General features: G+C 41.5%; 1 protein-coding gene across 3 annotated transcripts in view; it reads right to left on the bottom strand.

Moving 5' to 3' along the window:
* The window catches only part of RAPGEF6 (Rap guanine nucleotide exchange factor 6), a 213,260-nt gene that overhangs the window by 148,847 nt on the left and 36,419 nt on the right, over positions 1-27,994 (bottom strand). For all 3 annotated transcript variants that reach the window (XM_023196723.3, XM_023196720.3, XM_023196718.3), the window contains exon 4: positions 19,450-19,533. In XM_023196723.3, coding sequence (XP_023052491.2) covers positions 19,450-19,533 — 84 coding nt within the window. The remainder of the gene's footprint in view (positions 1-19,449; positions 19,534-27,994) is intronic.

Genomic DNA, 27,994 nt, shown 5'->3' with positions numbered 1-27,994 from the left:
TAAACTACTCTCTCTGTATATGTAAAATACTCTCTCTCCAGAAAGCCGAACCGTGGTTGTCTGATAATGAAGGTGTGGAAAGTAGAGATTACAAAGGGGCAACCAGATAAAGGTCATCTATGAAAAATTTAGAGCTAAGATTATACTTGGTGAAAAGCTGAATGAATGCTTCCAACTCCCCACGTCTTCATCCCCAGCTTTTTTTTTTTTTGGAGAGGGAGTCTCATTCTGTCATCCAGGTTGGACTACAGTGGTGCAATCTCCACTCACTGCAACCTCTGACTCCCAGGTTCAAGCAATTCTCGTGCCTCAGCTTCCCGAGTAGCTGGGATTACAGGTACATGCCACCACACCCAGCTAATTTTTATATTTTTAGCAGAGTCGAGGTTTCACCACTTTGGCCAGGCTGGTCTCAAACTCCTGACTTCAGGTGATCCACCCGCCTCGGCCTCCCAAAGTGCTGGGATTACAGGTGTGAGCCACCATGCCTGGCCCCCAACTACTTTTTATTAATAGATTGAGAACAAGGATGTTTGCTCCACTCTGTCACAACAATGTACTATAGCTTTTCCCTAGTACAATAGGAAAAAGAAAAGGCATTCAGATCAGAAAAATAAGAAGTGAAGCTGTTTATTCACAGATGACAAGATCGCTTATGTACAAAAACACTAAAAAAAAAAAAAAACAATTAGAATAAGTGATTTAATAAGGTTGCAAGATGTAAGATCAGCATATACAGTATCTCTACACTGAAAACTGCAAAACATCATTGAGATAAATTAAAGACCTAAATAAATGGAGTGACGTACCTCATTCATGGTTTAAAAGAACCAACTATTAAGATGTTCACTTCTCCCTAAACTGGTTTATAGATTCAGTGCATTCCCAATCAAAACCCCAGCAGGTATTTTTGTTTTTAATTGACAAACTGATGCTAGAAATCATATGGAACTGCAAAGAACATATGAAAACAAATAACCAAAACAATTTTCATGAAGGTGGAGGATCCATCCTGTAAAGTCCTCTGAGCTGGCTGCACATGGTCAAGCCATCGTGACATCCCCCACCCCACCCCCACCTTGTGATAATGTACTTTGTGATATTCTCCATCCTTGAGAATGTACTTTGTAACATCCTCCCAGCCCTTGAGAATGTACTTTGTAAACATCCATTCCCCAACTGCAAAAATTGCTCCTACCACCACCGCCTATCCCAAACCTGTAAGAACCAATGATAATCCCATCACCCTTCGCTGACTCCTTTCTTGGACTCAGCCCACCTGCACCCAAGTGAATTAACAGCCTTGTTGCTCACACTAAACCAGATCAGGTGGTCACTTATATGGAGGCACGTAACATTTGGTGCCAAAAACCCAGGACAGGGGAACTCCTTTGGGAGATCGGTCCCCTGTCCTCACACTCCTTCTGTGAGGTGATCCACCTACGACCTTGGGTCATCAAACCAGCCAGCCCAAGGACCGTCTCACCAATTTCAAATTGGTAAGTGGTTCTTCACACTCGGGTAAGCAGTTTTTTCGCTCTCTACCTAACCTCTCTCACCTCCCTTCAATCTCTCTCTTTTCAATTTCAGTTTCTCTCCCCTCCTGGTAGAGACAAAAAGGAGACACACTTCATCCATGCATTCAAAAACTCTGACATCAGTTACTGACTTGGGAAGACAGTCATCCCTTGGCGTCTGATCACCGCGGGGACGCCTACCTTGATCATTCACCCACATTCCCTTGGTGGCAGGTCAACTGCGGGGACACCTGCTTTGGCTGCTCACCCACATTACAGCCCAGGACTCAGTCAGGGACACCTACTGGAAGCAGACCTCACACCCGGTCTGGCTTACAGTTTAATTTAGCAATTAGCTCTCCCCCACATGCCCAACAACTTCCTCTTAGAGAGGTGGCTGGAGCTGAAGACATAGTCAGGGTACATGTGCCTTTTTCTCTATCAGACCTTTCCCAAATCAGCCAGCGTTTAGGGTCTTTCTCATCAGACTCCACTAAATATATACAGTGTAGCTGCCCACCTCCATTTCTCCATGTCTCTTACCTTCTCTTTAAACTTACCTTCTCCACTATGGGCAACCTTCCGCCATCAATTCCTCCCTCTTCCCCCTTAGCCTGTGTTCTTAAAAACCTAAAACCCCTTTGACTAACACCTGACCTAAAACCTAAACGTCTTATTTTCTTCTGTAATATCACTTGGCCCCAATACAAACTCGACAATAGTTCCATGTGGCCAGAGAATGGCACTTTCGATTTGTCTATACTACAAGACCTAGATAATTTTTGTCGAAAACTGGGCAAATGGTCTGAGGTGCCTTATATCCAGGCATTTTTTCCACTTCGCTCCCTCCCTAGCCTCTGCTCCCAATTCAACTCGTCCCAGATTTTTCTTCTTTCTCTCCCATCTGCTCCTTTCGGTCTCCGCTCCAAGCTCAGAGTCCTCTGAATCCTCCTTCTCCACTGACCCCTCTGACCTCTCTCCTTCTCCCCCCGCAGCTCCATGCCAGGCTGAATCGGGTCCCAATTCTTCTGCAGCCTCTGCCCTCCTACCCTATAACCCTTCTATTACCGCCCCACCTCACACCTGGTCTGGCTTACAGTTTAATTTAGCAATTAGCTCTCCTCGACCTGCCCAACAATTTCCTCTTAGAGAGGTGGCTGGAGCTGAAGGCATAGTCAGGGTATGTGTGCCTTTTTCTCTATCAGACCTTTCCCAAATCAGCCAGTGTTTAGGGTCTTTCTCATCAGACTCCACTAAATATCTACAGGAATTCCAGTATCTAACTCAGTCCTACAATTTAACCTGGAGTGACTTAAATGTCATCCTGACCTCTCCCCTCTCCCCAGAAGAACAAGAAAGAGTTTACTTTCTAGCCCAGTCCTACGCAGATACCCGCTGGCTTCATGAGCCAGGCTTCCAAGAGGGCACCAGGGCAGTTCCCCGAGAGGAACCCCATTGGCAATACCAGACGGACTCCCCATTTAAAGATAGGCAAGATTACATGGTCTCCTGCCTAGTCGAGGGGCTCAAAAAGGCAGCATACAAACCTGTTAATTATGACAAGCTAAAGGAAACTACCCACAGTAAAGATGAAAACCCAGCCCAGTTCATGGCCCGCTTAGCAGCTGCCCTTAAACATTTTACAGCCCTAGACCCAGAGGGGCCAGAAGGCTGCCTTATCCTTAATACGCATTTTATCACCCAATCCACTCCTGACATTAGGAAAAAATTCCAAAAGTTGGATTCCAGCCCTCAAACCCCACAACAGGATTTAAACAACCTCACCTTCAAGGTGTTCAGTAACAGAGAAGAAGTCGCCAAGAGGCAACGTATCTCTAAATTACAGCTACTTGCCTTCACTGTAAGACAATCCCCAGCCATGTCTCCAGCATACAAAACCTTCAGAACATCCAAGCCACAGCTCCCAGGGGCTCCATCGAAACCTCCTTGTGGACCTTGCTTCTAATGCCAAAAGCCTGGCCACTGGGCCTCAGAATGCCTGCAGCCTGGGATTCCTCCTAAGCTGTGCCCTGTCTGTGTTGGCCCCCATTGGAAGTCGGACTGTCCAACTCACATCGCCACTGCTCCTAAAGCTCCTAGAACTCAAACCCAATGTTCCTTGGCCAACTCCTTCCCAGATCTCCTTGGCTTAGCGGCTGAAGACTGACGCTGCCCAGTTGCCTTGAAGCCCCCTGGACCATCACGGACACCGAGCTTCCAGTAACTCTTACAGTGGACGGCAAGTCCATCCCCTGTTTAATCGATACGGGGGCTGCCCACTCCACATGACCTTCTTTTCAAGGGCCTGTTTCCCTTGCCCCTGTAATTGTTGTGGGTACTGGCGGCCAGGCTTTAAGAACCCTTAAAACTTCCCAACTCTGGTGCCAACTTGGACAACATTCTTCTATACACTCTTTTTTAGTTATTCCCACCTACCCAGTTCCCTTATTAGGCCGAGACAGACATTTTAACTGAATTATCTGTTTCTCTGACTACTTCTGGACTACAGCCACACCTCACTAATGCCCTTTTACCCAATTCAAGGCTCCTCTGAATCCTCCTTTCGTGTCTCCCTACCTTAATCCAAAAGTATGGGATACCTCTACTCCCTCCTTGGTGACCAATCAGGCACCCCTTAGCATCCCATTAAAACCTGATCACCCTTATCCCACTCAATGCTAGTACCCCATCCCACAACAGGCTTTAAGAGTTTAAAGCCTGTTATCACTTGCCTGTTACAGCATGGCCTTTTAAAACCCACAAATTCTCCTTACAACTCCCCTATCCCACCTGTCCAGAAACCAGACAAATCCTATAGGCTGGTTCAGGATCTTCACTTTATTAACCAAATTGTCTTACCTATCCATTCTGTGGTGCCAAACCCATATACTCTCCTACCCTCAATACCTCCCTCCACAACTCATTATTCCGTCCTCGACCTCAAAGATGCTTTCTTCACTATTCCTTTGCACCCCTCATCCCAACTTCTTTTTGCTTTCACATGGACTGACCCTGACAGCCACAAATCTCAGCAACCCACCTGGACTGTACTGCCGCAAGGCTTCAGGGACAGCCTCCATTACTTTAGTCAAGCTCTTTCTCATGATCTACTTTCTTTCCGTCCATCTGTTTCTCACCTTATTCAATATATGGACGACCTTCTCCTCTGCAGCCCCTCTTACGAATCTTCCCAACAGGACACCCTCCTGCTCCTTCAACATCTATTCTCAAAGGGGTATCGCATATCCCCCTCTAAAGCCCAGATTTCTTTCCCATCTGTTACCTATCTCGGCATAATCCTTCATCAAAACACAAGTGCTTTCCCTGCTAACCGTGTCCGGCTAATCTCCGAAACCCCAACCCCTTCTACAAAGCAACAACTCCTTTCCTTCCTAGGCATGGCTGCATACTTTCACCTTTGGATACCAGGTTTTGCCATCCTAACTAAACCACAATATAAACTCACAAAGGGAAACCTGACTGACCCCATAGACCCTAAGTCCTTACCCCGTTTTCATTCCTTAAACACAGCCCTAGAAACAGCTCCCACATTAGCACTCCCTAACTCGTCCCAATCCTTCTTCTTACATATGGCTGAAAAACAAGGATGTGCAGTTGGAGTTCTCTTACACAGGAACCAGGCCCACGACCTGTAGCCTTCCTATCCAAACAACTTAACCTCACAGTTCTAGGCTGGTCCTCATGTCTATGTGCAGTGGCAGCCACTGCTTCAATACTTCTAGAGGCCCTCAAGATCACAAACCATTCCCCACTTACTCTCTACAACTCTCATAACTTTCAAAATCTATTTTCCTCCTCACACTTGGAGCATATACTTTCTACCCAACTCCTCCAACTATACTCACTATTCATTGAAACTCCCACAATTACCATTGTTCCTGGCACAGACTTCAACCTGGCCTCTCACCTTATACCTAGCACCAAACCTGAACCTCATGACTGTATCTCTCTAATCCATATGGCATCCTCCCCATTTCCCCATATTTCCCTCTTTCCTGTTCCTAATCCAGACCACACTTGGTTTACTGATGGTAGTTCTTCAAGGCCCAATCGTCAGTCACCGGCAAGGGCAGGCTATGCTGTAGTGTCTTCCACATTTGTCACTGAAGCTACTGCCCTGCCTGCTTCCACTACCTCTCAACACGTCGAACTCATTGCTTTAACCAAGGCTCTCACCCTTGCAAAGGGACTACATGTCAATATCTACACTAATTCCAAGTATGCCTTCCACATCCTACATCACCATGCTGTTATATGGGCAGAAAGAGGTTTTCTCACCACACAAGGGTCTTCCATCATCAACGCTTCCTTAATAAAAATCCTCCTTAAGCCTGCTCTACTGCCCAAGGAAGCTGGAGTCATTCACTGCAAGGGGTATCAAAGGTCACCAGATCCCACTGCTCGAGGCAACGCTTATGCTGATAAGGCAGCAAGTATTCCCAGATCTGTCCCTCACGTCCAGTTTTTTTTTTCCTTCTCATCTATTACTCCCACCTATTCTCCCACTGAAACTATTACCTATCAATCCCTTCCTACTCAAGTCAAATGGTTCATGGATCAAGGAAAATTCCTCCTTCCTGCCTCACAGGCTCATTCTACCTTATTGTCCTTTCATAGCCTTTTTCATATGGGTTACAAGCCAATGGCCCATCTCTTAGAACCTCTCATTTCTTTTCCATCATGGAAATACATCCTCAAGGAAATTACTTCTCAGTGTTTCATCTGCTACTCTACCACCCCTCAGGGATATCTCAGGCCCCCTCCCTTTCCTACATATCAAGCTCGAGGATTTGCCCTCACCCAAGACTGGCAGATTGACTTTACCCATATGCCCCAAGTCAAAAAACTAAGATACCTTTCGGTCTGGGTAGATACATTCACTGGATGGCTAGAGGCCTTTCCCACAGGATCTGAGAAGGCCACCATGGTCATTTCTTCCTTTCTGTCAGACATAATTCCTCGGTTTAACCTTCCCACCTCTATACAGTTCGATCATGGACCAGCCTTCATTAGTCAGGTCACTCAAGCAGTCTCCCAGGCCCTCAGCATCCAGTGGAACCTTCATTCCCCCTACTGTCCTCAATCTTTGGGAATGGTAGAAAGAACTAACATACCCTACCAAACTCAGCCTCCAAATTAAAAAAGACTGGACGGTACTTTTACCATTTGCCCTCCTTAGAATTAGAGCCTGTCCTCAAGAAGCTATAGGGTATAGTCCATTTGAACTTTTATATGTATGTACTTTCTTGTTGGGTCCCAACCTCATGCCAGACACCAGGCCTCTAGGCAACTATGTTCCAGTCCTCCAGCAGAGCAGACAGGAAATTCGCCAGGCTGCTAATCTTCTCTGGCCTACTCCAGATTCCCAGACATATGAAGACATCCTAGCTGGACGATCAGTTCTTGTTAAGAATCTGACCCCTCAAACTCTATAACCTTGACGGACCAGACCCTACTTAGTCATCTATAGTACCCCAACTGCCGTCCGCCTGCAGGACCCTCCCCTTTGGGTTCACCGTTCTGGAATAAAGCTGTGTCCGTTGGACAGCCAGCCTGATCTCTCCTCTTCCTTCTGGAAGTCGCAAGTACTCTCCCCTACTTCCCTTAAACTCACTCACATTTCTGAATAACAGTAATAACCCTTATGAGCCTAACACATCCCTTCATTCTATTAGAGGTCTATTCGTCCTTACCCTACTTTTTGCAACATGGCTTCATGCAGTCACCCCCACTAGTTCGACTGCACCCCAAAAACTTGTCATCCCTACTATCTTCTGTCTAGTCATACTCCTAGTCACCATTCTCAACTACTCGTAAATGCCCTGCCCTTGTTTAGACTGCCGCTTTACACTTTTCCTCCAAACCATCATAACTGATTATCTCCTGGTTTTACCTCAAACCGCCACCCTTAACTCTCTTGGAGTGGATAGAGCTTCAGTGGTAAGGTACACTCCAATTCTTCTATTCCGATGAAGTCCTTTTTTATTAACTTTTCTACTCACTCTTATCCTTGTCCCTATTATCCACTCTCTACCTCTCCCTAGTTACCTCCAGCATACTATCAATCACACCCCACTCTCTCCTCCCTGCCTCCAATCCTTCTCTAGCAAAGAATTGTTGGCTATGTGTTTTCCTTTCTTCCTGCTCTTACACAGCTGTCCCCACTCTACAAGCCAACTGGGCTACCTCTCCTGTCTCCCTGCACTTCGGAACCTCCTTTAATAGCCTTCATCTTTACCTGCCTGTGGAACTTCTTTACTTTCTGGACAGATTTGGTGAGAATTCCCCAGACATTTCACACCAACAAGCTGCCACACTACTCCGCATCTACTTATGGCACCTTTCTCCTTATGTCAATTCCACCCCTCCCATATTTGACCATAGGGGTGTCAATTCCACCCCTCCCTAATATGTGACACCCCTCACATACTAGGGGTGTCAGTTCCACCCCTCCCGACATACAAACAACTATCCCTGTTACCATTCCTTTATGCATCTTCCGACAACAGCCTACTGGAATCCTTTTAGGCAACCTTCCACGTCCAAATGTTCCTTTACTTTTTATCTCCAGAACCCAGTCACACACATTAACAAACAGATGGGAGCATTCCAACTTCGCATTACTGATAAGCCCTCTATCATTACTGACAAACTAAACAACATTGGCAGTCACTATTGTTTAAGAAGACACCTACCTTGCATCTTGCTTGCTTATAACCAGCCCCATGAATAGCAGTGAAAGGTTATTCATAAACACTATGCACTTTCTCATACACCATGAGAAAAGAACCTCTCCCTCTACGCAGTTGCAACATCAATCCCCATTACAACCTCTAATGGCTGCTGCCCTTGCTGGATCTCTAGGATTTTGGGTGCAGGACTCCTCTTTGAGTACACCCTCTCACCTTTTCACTTCACATTTCCAGTTCTGCCTGACACAAGGTCTCTTCCTTTTATGTGGCTCTTCCACCTACATGTGCCTACCTGCCAACTGGAAGGGCACATGTACTGTAGTCTTTCTTACCCCCAAAATCCAGTTTGCAGATGGTCCCCCTCATGACACCAACACGACAAAGAGTCATCCCACTAATCCCTTTACTTGTGGGCCTAGGACTTTCTGCCTCCACTACTGGACTTGGAACTGGAATAGCAGGCATCTCAACCTTTGTCACAACATTCCGCAGCCTCCCTAATGACTTCTCTGCTAGCATTACAGACATATCACAAACTTTATCTGTCCTCCAAGCTCAGGTTGAATCTTTAGCTGCAGTTATCCTCTAGAACCGCCGAGGCCTCAATTTACTCACTGCTGAAAAAGGACTCTGTATATTTCTTTATGAAGAGTGTTGTTTTTACTTAAATTAATGTGGTTTGGTATATGATAACATCAGAAAACTCAAAGATAGAGCTCAAAAACTCAAAAATCAGGCAACTAATTATGCTGGACCCATTTGGCTACTCTCTAACTGGGTATCCTGGCTTCTTCCAATCGTTAGTCCTCTAATACCTATCCTCCTCCTTCTCTTATTCAGGCCTTCAGTCTTCCGATTAATCTCTCAATTCCTATGAAACTGCATCCAGGCTATCACTAATCACTCTATACGACCAATGCTGCTTTTAACAACTCTACAATATCACCCCTTACCCCAACATCTTAGTTCAGTCTAATCTCTCCCACTTTAGGTTCCTGTGCTGCCCCTAATCCCGCTCAAAGCAGCCCTGAGAAACCTTGCACATCATCCTTCCATACTGCCCTCAAAATTTTCACCCCCAAGTTTTCACTACTCTTTTTCATTTTATTTCTTCATTATTAACACAAAAAGATAGGAATGTAAGGTCCTCTGAGCTGGCCGCGCCATGGTCAAGCCATGGTGACATTCACCCAGTCCCCACCTTAGGGCCACTTACTCAAGGCTTCTTGAATTTGTGTTTTCCCCTGACCATGGTTATTCATATTGGCTCAGAATAAATCTCTTTAAAATATTTTACAGAGTTTGGTTTTCCTGTTTGTACTTTGTGATATTCCCCATCCTTGTGAATGTACTTTGCAACATTCCTCCCTGCCCTTGTGAATGTACTTTGTAATTTGTAACATTCCTCCCCTACTCTTGTGACAATATACCCTCCCTGCCCTTGTGAAAGTACTTTGTAACATCCTCCCCACCTTTATGAATGTGCTTGGTACCATCCTCCCAGTCCTTGAGAATGTACTTTGTAATATCCATCCCCTGCCAGCAAAAAATTGCTCCTAACTCCACCGCCTATCCCCAACCTCTAAGAACCAATGATAATCCCACCACCCTTCGCTGACTCCTTTCTTGGACTCAGCCCACCTGCACCCAAGTGAATAAACAGCCTTGTTGCTCACACTAAGCCTGCTCAGGTGGTCTCTTACATGGATGCACATAACACATACCACCTGATTTCATGATTATAAAGCTACAGTAATCAGGATAATGTGGTACTGGCATCAAGATAGAAAAATACATGAAACAAAAAGTTGGGAAATATACCAACAAATACACAGTCAATTAAATTCTAATAAAGGTGAAAATGCAATCTAGAAGAGAAAAAATATTTTTATCAATAAATGGTGCTGGAACAATTGAGGATGCACAAGCAAAAAGATAAAATTAGATCCACACCTCATATCATATACAAAAATTGGTTTCAATAGATCACAGACCCAGAGATCACAGTAAAAGCTAAAACTGTAAAACTTCCAGGAAAAATAAATTATAGAAAATTATTTGCAACCTTGGGTTAATGGCAGATTTTACATATGACCCCCCAAACACAGTCCATTCAGGGAAAAAAAAAAAATGATAAACTGAACATCAAAATTAAGTACTTCTGCTCTTTGAAACACAATTAAGAGGGAAAATACAATCCACAGACAGGGAGAAAATATTTGCAAATTCTATCCCTGTTAAAGACTTGTATATAGCATACAAAAACTTTTGAAGCACATATAGAACTTCTGAAGCACAAAATAAGAATTTTATTCTCAAAAATGGGTCAAAGGCTCAAAGAGACACTTCATAAAAGATATGAACTCTCATGCATTGCTGGTGAGAATGAAAATGATACAACTTTGGAGATGAGTAAGGCACTTTCTTAAAGGTTAAACATGCATCTACCATATAACCTAGTATTGCTAAGTATTTTTCAAAATATATGAAAGTATATATTCACATAAACACAATCTAGCCATCGACTCCTATATATTATGCAGAGAGATGAAAGTATATGACCATATACCTTGTACACAAATGTCCACAACATTCTTTGTAAAATAGTTAATAACAGGCAACAACTCAAATGTCCATCAGCAGTTGAATGCTAAGCAAATAGTGGTACATCCATATAAACTAACAATAAAATCCTAAACCTCAATTGACTAAATGGACCCCCTCTTGGCCAAGGGGACCTCAGAGAAACCTTGAAAACTGAGTTCCCAGCCATGATGGGAAGGGAGGTCAGACATGCCTTGTTATATTGCCTCTATTGTGGAGTTTAGACACAACTGATGAGCATTAATTGTTTTTTAAAACAGAGATCATAAGACTGACAAAACAGACCCTTTGTGGCAATACGATGCCAAATTACAAATAAGACCTAAGGCCACGCATGGCAAGGATTAAGTCACACCTGCAGACCAACAATCTCAATGAACAGGTCATTTTATTGTAACTGACTTGGACATAGCATTCTTAACTTAAATATTCCTTTCTGCTGATTTCAAGTTTTCAACGGAGTGTTACTCCTTTAACCAATTAAGAATCTCTGGATCCACCTATAATCTATAACCCCCTGCTTCAAGACATCCTGCCTTTTTGGGCCAAACTAATTGTATCCCTTCCACATGCTGATTTGTGTCTTTGCCTCTTAACTCCTGCCTCCCTAAACTGTATAAAACCAAACTAACCCAACCACCTTAGGGCCACTTACTCAAGGCTTCCAAATTTGTATTTTCCCCTGGCCATGGTTATTCATATTGGCTCAGAATAAATCTCTTTAAAATATTTCACAGAGTTTGGTTTTCCTGTTAACATCCATGAGAGAACACTGCATTAAGAAGAAATGAAATATTGATACACATAATACAGATAAACCTCAAAATCATTTCACTCAGTGCAAGAAGCTGAATGAGAAAAGAGTACATACTGTATGTTTCACCTTACACAAACATTTTAGAACATGTAAACTAATCTACATTGATGAAAAATGAGTAATGGCCTGGGGACCAAGGAAGGGAGCAGGGAATATGAGAGGGAAGTTTACAAAATTGCATGAGGAAACTTTTTCTAGTGATAGAGCATATTATCTTTGTAATACTGGTGGTTTTAAATGTGTTTATATATGCCAAAGTTTATCAAACTGTATACTGTAAATTGTGCCGTTTAGTGCATGTCAGTTATACTTCAATAAAGTTTCAAAAATAAATAAAAACGCAAGCCAAATTAATGGGATAAAATGGTTAACAGATAGCTTGCATCCTGGATGTAGTAAGATTCTTACAGAATAATGAAACTGCCTTTGCAAAAGCTATAACCATGAGAAAATTATGACAGTGAAAGAGATCTGATCTAACCAATACCCATCTTACCTTTAACCTCTAAACTGCCCTCAATCATTCCTTGGCCCTGGCCACCCTACCTGGCCACCCTAACTTTGGGAAACATATATAGTTTAAACGATAATAGCCCTTCCCCAAAACTAAATCGCTTTTGTAAAGCTAATGAAAGAAAGACCACCAGACTACAAGGATGAGGAGCCTGAATTCTGCTAAGGTGTACACATAAATGATTACTAGTCATTATTTCAAAAGTCACAAGATTTGCAACTCAATTACTCCTGCAAGTAACAGTGCTATTGTAGAATTTGAGATTGGCCTTTTGAGATGTCTTTTCAGGTTTTTAGCATTTCTGATGATTCATCAGTGGCCACCAGGACCCACAGACCTCCCACTGACCAGTCCTGTGGCTTCACCCAGAATCCAGATTCCCTGGCCCACCAAACTGTCCTTAAAAAATCCTAACCTCGCCGGGCGTGGTGGCTCAAGCCTGTAATCCCAGCACTTTGGGAGGCTGAGATGGGCGGATCACGAGGTCAGGAGATCGAGACTATCCTGGCTAACACGGTGAAACCCTGTCTCTACTAAAAAAATACAAAAAACTAGCCGGGCGAGGTGGCGGGTGCCTGTAGTCCCAGCTTATTCGGGAGGCTGAGGCAGGAGAATGGCGTGAACCCGGGAGGCGGAGCTTGCAGTGAGCTGAGATCCGGCCACTGCACTCCAGCCTGGGCAACAGAGCGAGACTCCGTCTCAAAAAAAAAAAAAAAAAAACTTCAACAAGATGAATTCTTTACCTATCTGATTTGCAAACAACAAATGTTTCTAATCATTGGCAAGGTTATAGAGCACATATACACCATGGAATACTATGCAGCCATAAAAAAAGGTGAGTTCATGTCCTTTGTAGGGATGTGGATGCAGCTGGAAACCATCATTCTCAGCAAACTATTGCGAGAACAGAAAACCAAACACTGCATGTTCTTACCCATAGGTGGGAATTGAACAATGCGAACACTTGGACACAGGAAGGGGAACATCACACACTAGGGCCTGTCATGGGGTGGGGAGAGGGGGAAGGGATAGCATTAGGAGATATACCTAATGTAAATGTCGAGTTAATGGGTGGAGCACACCAACACGGCACATGTATACATACGTAACAAACCTGCACGTTGTGCACATGTACCCTAGAACTAGTATAATAAAAAAAGTCACTCTAATGAAAAGGTATTCATCAGCAGTCATTAAAATGCAAATGAAAACTATAATAAAATGGAAAAGAATGACTGAAATTAAGCAGCCAATAACTTTAAAGTAATAAGACTTATACTATTAAGTGTTGGTTAGAATGTGGAACAATAAGAACTCTCACACACCCCTGGTGGGTGTGTAAATTAGTGCATCAATTTGGAATGCAACTTGGAATTAACAAAGCTTAATGTAGGCACACCCTGTTGTTGAGACAGTCAAGTGTAAAGGGGTTCCCAGAAAAATTCTAACTGGCCTGTACACTGGGAGAAGCACACACAGGAGTGGAGCCACAAAAGTTTGTGCCCTTTGCTGTGAGGAGGAGCCTGGCCCCTCCTCTTCCTGCATGGTACCTGGGATTCAATCTGCCAGGCGGGAAGCACACTAGCAGAAACTCTGGTTTTGCAGAGAATCCTTGTTTCCCCTTTTTCCTTAATAAATTCCAGTACTCTCATCCTTCAAAGTTTCTGTGAGCCTAACATTTCATGGCTGTGTGACAAGATCCGGCTCTTAGCTGAACTAAGGAGGAAGTCCTACAACACTGTGAGCCAACAATTCCTTGTTAGGTATATACAGCAGAAATGCATCCACATGTGCATCAAATATACAAAAATGTTCACAGCTGCATTACTTATAATAGCCCTCAACTAAGGTGTACATATCCACAGGCCAAAACTCTTCAGACATACAAGACTGATTAAAAATTTAGGAAATTGGTATTGAGGAAAGGTAAGAGAGTAGATTTAAGAAAAGGCATGAAGCTGCTTCTAGGTAATGACAATGTTCAATTTCTTGATATGGGTAGTGATTAGGCAAACACTTGATATATAGTAACTCACTAACATGTAGATTTATGTCTGCACTTTTCCCCATATTATATTTCACAATAAAAGAGATAAAACTAGGGATTTGTTGGAACTCAGAAAACAATACTCCAAAATATGGTGCTTTGGCATGGTGAGTCCTTTAAAGGATATTGAAGCAAATCAAAGGCAAAGTCTCTGACCTTCTCTTGCCCCTCTTTTTCCCTCAAACTGAGTAACAGAAACCTCTTTCTCAAGGTGAGTCATAGAAAGTAGAACTCCTTTTCCTCAAAGCAAGTCATAAAACCTAGAAATGTTGCTCTCCTTTCTCCCTTGAAAACCCTCATTCCAGAGGGGTCCTGCCCCATACCTGGAAGGAAGGAATACTACATAGGCCAAGAAAAATCTGGACAGGCCTTGCTGGGTTTGGTGCCTCAGTCTGTTTAGGGTAAAGATCTTAGGTCCACAAGGAATTTCCTTATGGACAAATTATGAGGGAGCAATGTAGCCTTTTTTTTTTTTAAATTTTTGTAGCTATCTTATTTAGGAATAAAATGGGAGGCAGGTTTGCTTGATGCTGTTCCCAGCTTGACTTTTCTCTTTGACTTAGTGATTTGGGGGTCCTGAGATTTATTTCCCTTTCACAAACTCATTCACACAATTTTTGCTTCCCCTCTCAACAACTCTAAGCTCTGCTGGTTTGGAAGCTTAGTGTACAAAAGAGTATTGCTTCTGCCAGTAAACACAACAATGGTTCTACTGAACTAGAGACTTCCACCCAGTCATTAAACCAACAGGCAGCAAAAGAGGTTAGTCTACTGGCCCATGTGACTGATTCCAATCAGCAAAGGAATAATGGATTACTGCACAAAATGTAGGCAAGAGAGACTACATGTGGAACTTAGGCCATTCTCTTATGCTCTTGTTAGTACTTCCATGCCCACTAGTAAAGATTAATGGGGCCAGGTGTGGTGGCTCACATTGTAATCCCAGCACTTTGGGAGGCCAAGGTGGGTGGATCACTTGAGGTCAGGAGGTCAAGACCAGCCTGGCCAACATGGTGAAACTCCATCTCTACTAAAAATACAAAAATTAGCTGGGTGTGGTGGTACACACCTATAGTCCTAGCTACTTGGGAGGCTGAAGCAGAGGGATCGCTTGAACCTGGGATGCAGAGGTTGAGGTGAGCCAAGACTAAGCCACCACACTCCAGCCTGGGCAATAGAGAATCTGTCTTTAAAAAAAAAAAAAAAGAAAGAAAAGATACAATAAAGATTGGTGGAAAACAGTCAGGTGAGGTGGCTCACACCTGTAATCCTAGCACTCCTGGAGGCCAAGGCAGGCAGATCACTTGAGGTCAGGAGTTTGAGATCAGCCTGGCCAACATGGTACCCTCTCTCCACAAAAAATACAAAACTTAGCCGGGCATGGTGGTGCACACCTGTAATCCCAGCTATTTGGGAGACTGAGGCAGGAGAATCGCCACAACCTGGGAGGCAGAGACTGCAGTGTGCTGGGATCACATCACTACATTCCAGCCTGGGTGACGGAGGGAGACACTGTCTTTAAAAAAAAAAAAAAAAAAAAAAAAAGGTTAATCAAAAACTACAGCAACCAAGAAAGAGGCAGGACAGTTGAAGACACATCAAAATTAAAGTTTTGTTCCAACCACAAAGTAAAGGACACAGAACAGCTGAAGTTTTACTTGAGGCAAGAAATACTGAATGGGTAGTGAAAGACAGAGATATCAACTAAAGCCTTATGTCCAATTATAGAAACAAGGACTGTAGTAGCTTTTTATATTTTCTCTTAGATTACAATATATATGGTATAAGATACTGAAGGTAAACTTTACAAGGTAGTTTTTAGTTAACAGAATATTCAGAGGCACTATGACAGATTATATACAAATATAGCTAGCAATGACTGTTGTGGTTGTGTGTCTCCTTATTGGGCAAGAGGGTAAGAACTTCATTGTATAAAGGATAGTGGCGTTTTGTTAGGTAGACACAGATCGTTGAACGGAATTTCAAATGTGTTTAGAAGCATTCATAAGGAAGCTGAGCAGCCAGGGGAGTGAACTGTGACAGTTATTTACTGCCTCTCCAAACATACTGGCTCTAGCTCTCGGCTTCAAATCTACCCTTTATTGCCCTACTTTGTGGTAAGGATGTGAATTGTGTAAATGTTCTTCTTTGCTAGCTGAAAATGTTACAGCTTTGTCAGCAGAGGGTGCTAGAGGAACACTGCAATAAGAAAGACTTTTCCTCTGCAACTGGGGGGCTTCTGTTTCCTGTCCCCAGCTTCAGGGGCCATCTGCATCCTAGTAAGGGGGGTCTCCTACGTGCCACTCCTGGCCAGCAGTTCCCTTCCCCTTCCTGCCAGCCTTGACCAGATGACTGTGGAGCAGCTCTGTCCCAGAGTAATCCAGTGAACGTCTCTGCTATTTACTGGGCTGCAACTAAGATTCTTCAACAAAGTCTGAACTCTAGTCATGAGGAAGGGGGTCTCCCTTTCAAATTTGTTTTGTCCTTGGGAATTTGCCCTCAGCTGTAGGGTATTCGGCTTTATCCTTTTTAGTAGCTAATCCCTTGAATTAGTTTAATTTTAAAATTAAACTTTACCTGTTAGGGCCAGGTGCAGTGGCTTATGTCTGTAATCCCAGCACTTTGGGAGGCCAAGGCGGGCAGATCACTTGAGGTCAGGAGCCTGAGACTAGCCTAGCCAACATGGTGAAACCATGCCTCTACTAAAAATACAAACATTAGCTGGGCGTGGTGGCACACACCTGTAATCCCAGCTATTCGGAAGGCTGAGGCAGGAGAATTACTCGAACTCAGAAGGTGCAGGTTGTAGTGAGCCAAGATCCTGCCACTGCCCTCCAGCCTGGGCAACAGCAACTCTGTTTCAAATTTAAAAAATAAAAAATTAAAAAAAAAATCAAACTTTACCTGTTCTAATTATGCTGTGGTTTCTGTATTCTGTCTGAAGAAGCGAAAAATCATTTGATGCTTAATATATGCTAAGCATTATTCTAGGTAGTTTATTTGTTATAGTAACTCACTAATCCTAAAATTGAACCTACAGTAGCCTATTATAAATTTTTCATACAAAAGATACAAATTCCCTAATCAGTATTATTCTTTAGAATAAACTTCCATAATCACATATGCTGTAAAGTTTATGATTACATTAATGCACACCATGACTTTTTCTAAAATCTCAAACATTCTATTTACTTAAAAAGATAAACTTCATTGTCTTGATCACAAACTAGTAATGAATTATTGCAGTTGATTAAGGGCTACTAAAAGTCCTCACAGTAAATTCTTGACCATTCAGAACACAGCAGGAGTGTTCAAAAGAAAAATACTAATAATCTTTTTTTTTTTTTTTTTTTTTTTTTGAGACGGAGTCTCGCTCTGTCGCCCAGGCTGGATTGCAGTGGCCGGATCTCGGCTCACTGCAAGTTCTGCCTCCCGGGTTTACACCATTCTCCTGCCTCAGCCTCCCAAGTAACTGGGACTACAGGCGCCCACCACCACGCCCAGCTAGTTTTTTGTATTTTTTAGTAGAGACGGGGTTTCACCGTGTTAGCCAGGATGGTCTTGATCTCCTGACCTCGTGATCCGCCCGTCTCGGCCTCCCAAAGTGCTGAGATTACAGGCTTGAGCCACCGTGCCCGGCCTACAATCTTCAACTATAACTGTAGGCAATATCAATCCAGCTTATTCAGTTCTCAGGGGCTAAAAATACAAATTCATTAATGTGAGATTCACAAATATAGGGAAAAGGAACAATGGCCAAAAAGCTCAAAAAAACCAGAACTACTATATATTTATAAATACAGTCAACTACATGTGTTATTCAACTAGTCAATTAGCACATTTCATGCAAAGGCCAATGATGTAAACTTTCAGGAGTCAGGCATGACTTCTAAAATGATATTTAAATCGAGATGTCCCATATCCTGATATTTATGTTAAACAGTTATGCCATTAAATTAACTACAATTGGAAGTCTTACTTTCAAAGCCTAGAAATTTCTTCTCAACATTATGGGAAAAAAGTCACTAAAAATTACATTTATATGTCACTAAAGCATACGTTGAGGCCCCAAAATCTTAATTACTAACAGAATTCCACAATTGACCTTCTTTCCACCACCCTTCTCTTTTATGTAATAGTTATGATAATAATTAACAATTACTTTTAACAGCCAGGTACTGTTCTAACAGCTCTATATAGAGTAAGTCATTTATTTCTCAGAACTAGCCTATGCTATGAAAGAGGTTGTATTATTATGATCATTTTACAAATGAACAAAGTAAGGCACAAAGAAATTAAGTAATCTGCCCAAGAAATAGTAGAGCAGATATGAACTCGTGGAGTCTGGCTCCAGAATGTGCCCTTATAGACTTCTGTTGAGAGCATCTGTAGTAGTTTCCTAACACCTCATGACAATACTTAAGTAGGTACCATTATTATTCCCATTTTTCAGTCAAGAAAACTAAAATTTGTCCCAAGTCACATAACTAGTGATGAAATCAGAATTGTAATCTAGTTGATTTACTCCAAAAACCAATTTCTTAACTATTATATCACCTCTCTACACCCAATAATAGCAATGAATCAAAAATCCATTAGATAAATCAGCTCAAAACATACATAAAACTAATTTTTTTTTTTTTTTTGGAGACGGATTTTCACTCTTGTTGCCCAGGCTGGAGTGTAATGGCATGGTCTCGGCTCATGGCAAACTCCACCTCTCAGGTTCAAGCAATTCTCCTGCCTCAGCCTCCCGAGTAGCTGGAATTACAAGTATGCGCCACCACACCCGGCTAATTTTGCATTTTTAGTAGAGACGGGGGTTTCTCCACGTTGGTCAGACTGGTCTCGAACTCCCGATCTCAGGTGATCCGCCAGCATCAGTCTCCTAAAGTGCTGGGATTACAGGTGTGAGCCACCACACCCAGCTCCCATAAAACTAATTTTCAAACAGGAAGGAGATATCATGTCATGGTGTAAGCTTACAGATTATACCGCCAGAAATACAAAAGATTAACTGATTCCTGCCAAGTATTTCCAATGGTGCCATTGGAAATACTTTTATGCAAAGACATTTAAAAAATGTATCACCTACTGAAAGAAAACTAGTCAATTAGCACATTTCATGCAAAGGCCAATGATGTAAACTTTCAGGAGTCAAGGCATGACATCCTATACAAAATAGTTTAATATTAACTTTGCCTGCCATATGTACTAAGCAGCAAATGTGAACGTACCTGCAAGGAGGCAAGACCATGGAGCCTTTCACAAGCACAGATCCAGAAAGTAGGATATACCAACATCTGGCAATTGTTTCTGAACTGTTTAAATAAATAAGTAAATAAATGAGTAAAATAACACACATGTTCATATGTATATGAATTCAATATGAAATATATTCTGGTAATAGTATAAATAATTAAAAATGAAGTAACACTACTTAGAAATTTGGGATATTTTGCCTGTTGCCTCAGGTTTTATATAGACCACATTTACGTGAAATAAAAGTATAATCACTATCTTAAGATACATACTATAAAACACCAATACTTAAAGTGAATAAAGTACTTTAGAAATACATTTTAGCAAAAAACAACACTGTTTATACTGTTTCTTGAAATAAATTTCAGTTTAATTAAAGCTTTAAAGCTAAGAAAGCAACTAACAAACACGTTTCCTAGAAAAAAAGAAAACAGAGAAGAATTATATCACACTTGTAGAAGAAAATAACACTTAATTCTGAAGTATATTAGCCCATACAAGTTGAAACTTGAATACAACAAAAAGATGAACAGAAAATAATTCTCAAATGTGATATGATTAAAGATAATATCTGTAATAGGTACCAGTACTCACAGAAATGCATTACTATTTCAAGTAGTAAATGAACAAAAGATAAAAACAGACGATTCTTAACAGGTACACAAAACACAGAGTCACTAGTAAACAGAAAATGCAAATGAAAACAATTATAAAATACTAACCAAATCCACACATAGTATCAATTTTACAGAGGCTGTGATAAAAATTTATTCACTGCTTACTAATACTGCAAATCAGAATCACCACAACCTTTTTTCCAAATCAATATAGGAATCCACAGCACAAGCCACAAGGATGTCATAACCTTTAGCTCCAACAATGTTATACCAAGGAATTTATCACAGAGAAATCATTCTTATTCTTCACAACAAAGTTCCAGATGAAGTTTTTCTTACTGTCTATGTTTTCTAATTTTCCTGTAATTATATGTGCAATAATAGAAATACAAATTATTATTAGTAGTGGGGCACTGATACAAAGATATCTGAAAATGTAGAAGTGATTTGGAACTGGGTAACCGGCAGAGGCTGGAATGGTTTGGAGGACTCAGAAACAGACAGAAAAGATGTGGAAAAGTTTGGAACTTCCTAGAGACTTGTTGAATACTTTTGACCAAAATGCTGATAAGTGATATAAACAATGAAGTCCAGGCTGAGGTGATCTCAGATGGAGATGAGGAACTTATTGGAAACTGGAGTAAAGGTCACTCTTGCTATGCTTTAGCAATGAGACTGGTGGCATTTTGCCCCTGCCCTAGAGATCTGTGGAACTTTGAAACTTGAGAGACATGATTTAGGGTATCTGGCAGAAGAAATTTCTAAGCAGCAAAGCATTCAAGAGGTGACCTGGCTGTTTCTAAAAGTGTACATTCATATGCATGAACAAAGAGATTATCTGAAACGAACTTATATTTAAAAGGGAAGCAGGGCATAAATTTTAGAAAATTTGCAGCCTGATCATGCGGTAGAAAAGAAAAACCCATTCTCTGGGGAGAAATTCAAGCCCACTGCAGAAATGTGCACAACAGGAGCCAAATGTTAACAGCCAAGACAATGGGGAAAATGTTTCCAGGGCATTTCAGAGTCTTTCAAGGTAGCCCCTCCTATCACAGGCCCAGAGGCCAACCAAAAATGACTTCGTGGGCTGGGCCCAGGGCCCTGCTACTCTGTGCAGCCTCAGGACTTGGTGCCCTGCATCCCAGCTGCTCCAGCTCCATCCAGGGGCAGATTTACCCCATGCTGTTCTCATGATAGTGAGCTCTCACAAGATTTGCTGGTTTAAAAGTGTGTGGCCAAAAGGGGCCAACGATACAGTTAAGGTCATTGAATCAGAGGCTGCAAGCCCCAAGTCTTCATGGCTTCCACATGGTGTTGGGCCTGTGGGTATGCAGAAGGCAAAAGTTGAGGTTTGGGAATCTGCCTAGATTTCAGAGGATGTATGGAAATGCCTGGATATCCAGGAAGAAGTCTGCTGCAGAGGCAGAGCCCTCATGGAGAACCTCCACTACGGCAGTGCAGAGGGAAAATGTGGGGTTGGAGCTTCCACATAGAGTCCCCACTGGGGCACTGTCTAATGGAGCTGTGAAAAGGGGGCCATTGTCCTTCAGACCCCAGAATGGTAGACCCACAGTCTGCACTGAGAGCCTAGAAAAGCCACAGGCACTCAACACCAGCCCATGAAAGCAGCCACAGGGGCTGTACCCTGCAGAGCACACAGGGGCAGAACTGTCCAAGGCCTTGGGGGCCCACCACTTGCCTCAGCGTGCCCTGGATGTCAGACATAGAGTCAATGGAGATTACATGGAAGCTTTAAGATTTAATGACTGCCCTGCTGGGTTTTGGACTAGCGTGGGACCTGTAGCCCCTTTATTTTGGCCAATTTCTACCATTTGGTACAGAAGCATTTACCCCATGCTTATACCTCCATTGTATCTTAGAAGTAACTTGTTTTTGATTTTACAGGCTCATAGGTGGAAGGGACTTGCCATGTCTCAGATGAGACTTTGGACTTGGACTTTTAAGTTAATGTCAGATTGAGTTAAGACTTTGGGGGACTGCTGGAAAGGCATGATTGGTTTTCAAATGAGAAGGACATGAGATTTGGGAGGGGCCAGTGGTGGAATAATATGGTTTGGCTCTATGTCCCCACTCAAATCTCATGTCGAATTGTAATCCTCATGTTAGGGGAAGGGCCTGGTGGGAGGTGACTGGATCATGGGGACAGATTTTCCCCCATGCTGTTCTCATGATAGTGAGTTCCACAAGATCTGATGGTTTAAGTGTGGCATTTCCCCCCGTTGCATTCTCTCTCTCTCTCTGTCTCCTGCTCCACCATGGTAAGGAGTGCTTGTTTCCCCTTCACCTTCTGCTATGATTGTAAGTTTCCTAAGACCTCCCACTCATGCTTCCTTTGAAGCCTGTGGAACTGTGAGTCAAGTAAACCTCTTTTCTTCACAAATTACCCAGTCTCAGGTAGTTCTTTATGACAATATGAGAATGGAGCAATACAGAGACCAAAGTTAATTTGCTGTCAGCTTAAAATAGTGCATTATAACAAGACTCTTTATGCTAGCTCTATAGTAAACATAAAGAAAGAAATTACAGCAGATACACAAAGGAGAAAGAGAAAGGAAACAAAGTATAGCACCACAGCGAGCCACAAAACCACAGACGTGAACAAGAGAGAAAGAATGCTACAAAAAAAAAATCTATAAAACAACCAGAAAACCATTAACACAAAGGTAGCAATAAATCCTTACCTATAAATAACAACCTTGAATGTGACTGGGTAAGTTCCTCCAATTAAAATATACAGAATAGCTGAGTGGATAATAAAACCCAAATGTATGCTGCCTATAACAGACTCACCTCACTGTTAAAGACAAACATAGACTGAAAGTTAAGGGATAGAGGCTGGGTGCAGTGGTTTACGCCTGTAATCCTAGCACTTTGGGAGGCCTAGACAGGCAGATCACTTGAGGTCAGGAGTTCAAGACCAGCCTGGCCAACATGGCGTAACTCTGTGTCTACTAAAAAATACAAAAATTAGCTGGGTGTGGTGGTGCACACCTGTAATACCAGCTGTTTGGGAGGCTGAAGCACAAGAATCGCTTGAATACAGGAGGTGGAGGGTACAGTGAGCCAAGGTCACACCACTGTGCTCCAGCCTGGGGAACAGTGTGGGACTCTGTCACAAAAAAAAAAAAAAAAAAAAAAAGCTAAAGGATAGAAAAAGACATCTATGCAAATGGAAACCCAAAGCAAATAGGAGTAGCCATGCTTACTTTAAGTCAAAAACTGTAAAAAGAGACAGAAAAGGTGATTATATAATGATAAAGGGATCAATTCAGCAGGAAGATATAACAATTACATTATTTATAATATATATTATATAATCATTATATTATATATATTATATAATCATTATATAATATACAATTGTGTCTCATATATATATATATTTACAGTATATATTAACACACACCCTGAACATTGGAGTGCCCAACTCTGTAAAGCAAATATCATTAGATCTAAAGGGAGAGACAGACTGTAATACAGTAATAGCAGGGAACTTGAACACCCCACTTCCAGCAGTGGACAGATACACAGACGTCAAAATATACTACAAAGCTACTGCAACCAAAAAAGCATAGCACTGACATAAAAACAGACCAATAGAGCAGGATGGATATCCCAGAATTAAAGTCATGCATCTACAGACAACTGATTTTCAAAACAGGTGCTAAAAACACTTAGAAAATGTATTATCTACTTGCAGAAGAATAAGACTAAACTACTTCTCACTATATACAAAAATCAACTCAAAATGGATGAAAGACTTAAACGTGAAACCTGAAACCATGAAATCTACTGGAAGAAAACAGGGGAAAATGCTTTACAACACTGTGCTAGGCAAGGATTTTTAAAGCGAAGACCTCAAAACACAGGCAACAGAAACAAAAACAGACAAATCTGATTACTTCAAACTAAAAAGTTTTTGTGCAGCAAAGGAAACAACTGACAAAATGAATAGACAATCTACAGAAATAGGAGAGAATTGCAAACTATACATCTGACAATGGGTTAATATCCAGAATATATATTAAAAAAACTTAATAGCAAAAAAAAAAAAAACTGATTAAAAATGGGCAAAATAGCTTAACAAACATTTCGAAAGGAAGATATAAAAAGAGCCAACAGGTATACGAAAAAATATTCAAATAAACTAATCATCAGGCAAATGCAAACCCAAACCACAACAAGACACTACTTCATTCCAATGAGAATGGCTACTATCAAAAAGAAAAAAGAAAACAAGTGTTGGGGAGGATTTCAGGAGAAGGGAACACTTATACACTGTTGGTAGGAACTCAAATTAGTAGTTATTATGGAAAACAATATGGAGGTTACTAAAAAAAATAAAAAAATGGAACTTCTAGATGATCCAGCAATCTTACTACTGGATATACATCCAAAGGAAATGAAATCAGTATGTCAAAGAAATATCTGCACTCCCATATTTTACAATAGCCAAAATACAGACTCAACCTAAGTGTCCAACAATGAAAGAACAGATAAAGAAAATGGGGTTATATATACTCAATAGAATATTATTCGACCATAAAAAGAATGAAATCCTGTCATCTGTAGCAACATGGATGGAAATGGAGGATATTATGTTAAGTGAAATAAGACATAGAGAGAGAGGCAAATACTGCAGGATATCACTTATATGTGGAATCTAAAAAATAAAAAGTTGGTACCATAGAAGTGGAGTAGAAGAGTGGTTATCAGAGACTGGAGTGGGGAGGTGAGAGAGAAAGATGAGGAGAGGTTGGTTAGTGGGTACAAAGTTACAATAAAATAAGAAAAATAAGTTCTGGTGTTCTATTGTACAGAAGAATTATTATGGTTAACAGTAAAGTACCGTATATTACAAAATAGCCAGAGGAGAGGCTTTTGAATGTTTTCACCACCAAAAAATGATTAAATGTATGAGGTGATGGATATGCTAACTACCTTAATTTGTACATTGTATAAACAACACATAACTGTAATGGAATACCAACTTGAACTCCATAAATATGTACAATTATAATGTGTCAATTAAAAAGTTAAAAAATTATCAACATTGCTGGAAATGAGACCAAATAACCTAAAACCAACAGGAAAAAAACCTGCTATATTTATTACATTCAAGAAAAAAGGAAAACAGATGATGGATTCAACCAAAAAACTGGTATCTATGAAACAGAAATGAAAATCTAGAATTGAAAAACTACAATTAAAACTTAAAAACTGGCCAGGCGCGGTGGCTCAAGCCTGTAATCCCAGCACTTTGGGAGGCCAAGACGGGCGGATCACGAGGTCAGGAGATCGAGACCATCCTGGCTAACACGGTGAAACCCTGTCTCTACTAAAATTACAAAAAAAAAAACTAGCCGGGCAAGGTGGCGGGCGCCTGTAGTCCCAGCTACTTGGGAGGCTGAGGCAGGAGAATGGCGTAAACCCGGGAGGCGGCGCTTGCAGTGAGCTGAGATCCGGCCACTGCACTCCAGCCTGGACTACAGAGCGAGACTCCGTCTCAAAAAAAAAAAAAAACTTAAAAATTCACATGAGTGGGTACTTTAGAAACAGAAGAAGACAGAAATTCACAAATTAGAAAATAAGGCAGTAGAAAATGGGAGACTGAAGCACAGACAGAGAAAAGAACAGGAAGATGGAAAACAGTGCAAAGGAAATATGGGACAAAATAAAGCGGGAAGGAGGAAAAAGCAATAATATAAAAAATATTCTATAAGAATTTTCCAAAATCGATGAAAGATATCAAATCAGTGTATCATGAAGATCTATAAACCCTAAATAGAATAAATACAAAGAAAATCATACCTAGCAACGTTAGACACAACTGCTGAAAAGCAAGAAAAATCTCAGAAGCAGAGGAAAAAACATACTAACTGCAAAGGAGTAACAAGAACACTGATTACTGACTCTTCAACATAAACAGAAGCAAGAACATGATAAAATATCTTTAAAGTGTTACAGAAAAAACTGCTAGAACTGTTTATGTAGGAAAAACACCGTCCTAAAACACTGCCGCGAAGAATTAAAGAAGACTAAATAAATGGAAGAATATAAATGTTTGCATATTGACAGATTCATTATTAACAACAATGTCATTTCTCTCTGAATTGATTTATGAATTTAATGCTATTCTAATCCAAAGCCCACAGCCTCCCACAGGCTTTCTTGCGTATACCTGTGTGTGGAAATTGACAAGCTGACTCCAGAATTTACACAGAAAGGCAAAAGCAACAGTGATAGCCAAGACAATCTTGAAGAACAAGCCTGAGTACAAGCCTGAGTTACTCTACTGAATACAAACTCAGGCTATCAGATAGCAAAACACACAGCTTAGGCCGAGCTTGGGGGCTCAAGCCTGTAATCTCAGCCCTTTTAGGGGCAAAGACGGGCGGATCCCTTGATGCCAGGGGTTTGAGACCAACCTGGCCTACGTGGTGAAACCCCGTTTTTACTAAATCCTGTCTCTACTAAAAATACAAGAAGTAGCCAGGCATGGTGGTCCATGCCTGTGATCCCAGCTACTCAGGAGGCTGAGGCATGAGAATCACTTGAACCCAGGATGCAGAGATTGCAGTGAGCCGAGATTTTGCCACTGCACTCCAGCCTGGGTGACAGAGTGAGATTGTCTCAAAAACAAACAACAACGACGACAAAAACAAACAAAAAACCCAAACTACACAGCTTGACAGGGCAGTACTTACATGAACACAGGCATGAGGAAAATAAACAAATGAGCAAAATAAACAATAAGCAAGTGAGCAATAAACAACTGAACAAAATAGAGACCACACAAAGTGGACACTGCAGAGCTGGAGGGAAAAAGACAGTTTTTCAATAAATGGTGCTGAATCAACTGAACATCCATAGGGATACCTAATGAATCTTGCCAATAATAAAATCCATGCTTTCAGTCAACAATTCACATTTTAGAAAATTTGTATCCATTACTGTGAGTTTAGCACTTCCCTCAACTTTTCAGAAGAGGCTGGTGGTGATATTAGCAATGCCATTTTTGATAAAGTATTTTTTTAAGTGCCAAAATGAGAAAAATTGAGAAATATTGAAGACCATCAATATTTTCCAAATGACCAACGCATGGCATTACAAAAATCAAACATAGAGAAATGACTGATTCAATGTGCAAGACAGACCAATTGTTTCTAATGCAACAGAGTAAAAAGTTCATGGATAAAGTCTCAGACCCCATGTTGAACCTAACCTGTAAGCAACCTGTCAAGTTTTGGTACTGCTTTAAAGAATACCCAACTTATCTGAAAAGAACCTCCCTCACATTTTTTTTTTAACAACTTCTTTGTAGGAAGACTTCTTTCATTCAAAAAATATATCACAACAGACTGAATGCAGCAGACATGAGAATCCGACTAATATCAGAGACATTAGATTTGCTAAATTATAATTAAATCTTTTATGAAAATAGTTCTTTCTAATAAATGTTAATTGTGTTAACATGTAATGAGGCTGGGCGCAGTGGCTCATGCCTGTAATCCCAGCACTTTGGGAAGCCGAGGCAGACAGATCACCTGAGGTCAGGAGGTTGAGACCAGCCTGGCCAATGTGGTGAAACCCCGTCTCTACTAAAAATACAAAAATTAGCCAGACGTGGTAGCACGTGCCTGTAGTCTCAGCTACTTCGGAGGCTGAGGCAGGAGAATCGTTTGAACCCAGGAGGCGGAAGGTTGTAGTAAGCCGAGATTTCACCACTGCACTCCAGCCTGGGTGACAGAGCAAGATGAAAAGAACGAGACGAAAGAATGAGAAGAAAGGAAATAAAGAGAGAGACAGAGAGAGAGAGAGACGGAAAGGAAAGGAAAGGAAAGGAAAGGAAAGGAAAGGAAAGGAAAGGAAAGGAAAGGAA

This window comes from Piliocolobus tephrosceles, chromosome 4 (assembly GCF_002776525.5).
Source record: "Piliocolobus tephrosceles isolate RC106 chromosome 4, ASM277652v3, whole genome shotgun sequence".
NCBI lineage: Eukaryota > Metazoa > Chordata > Mammalia > Primates > Cercopithecidae > Piliocolobus > Piliocolobus tephrosceles.
The sequence above is the reverse complement of the archived record's forward strand: the minus strand, read 5'-3'. Positions and strand labels throughout refer to the sequence as shown.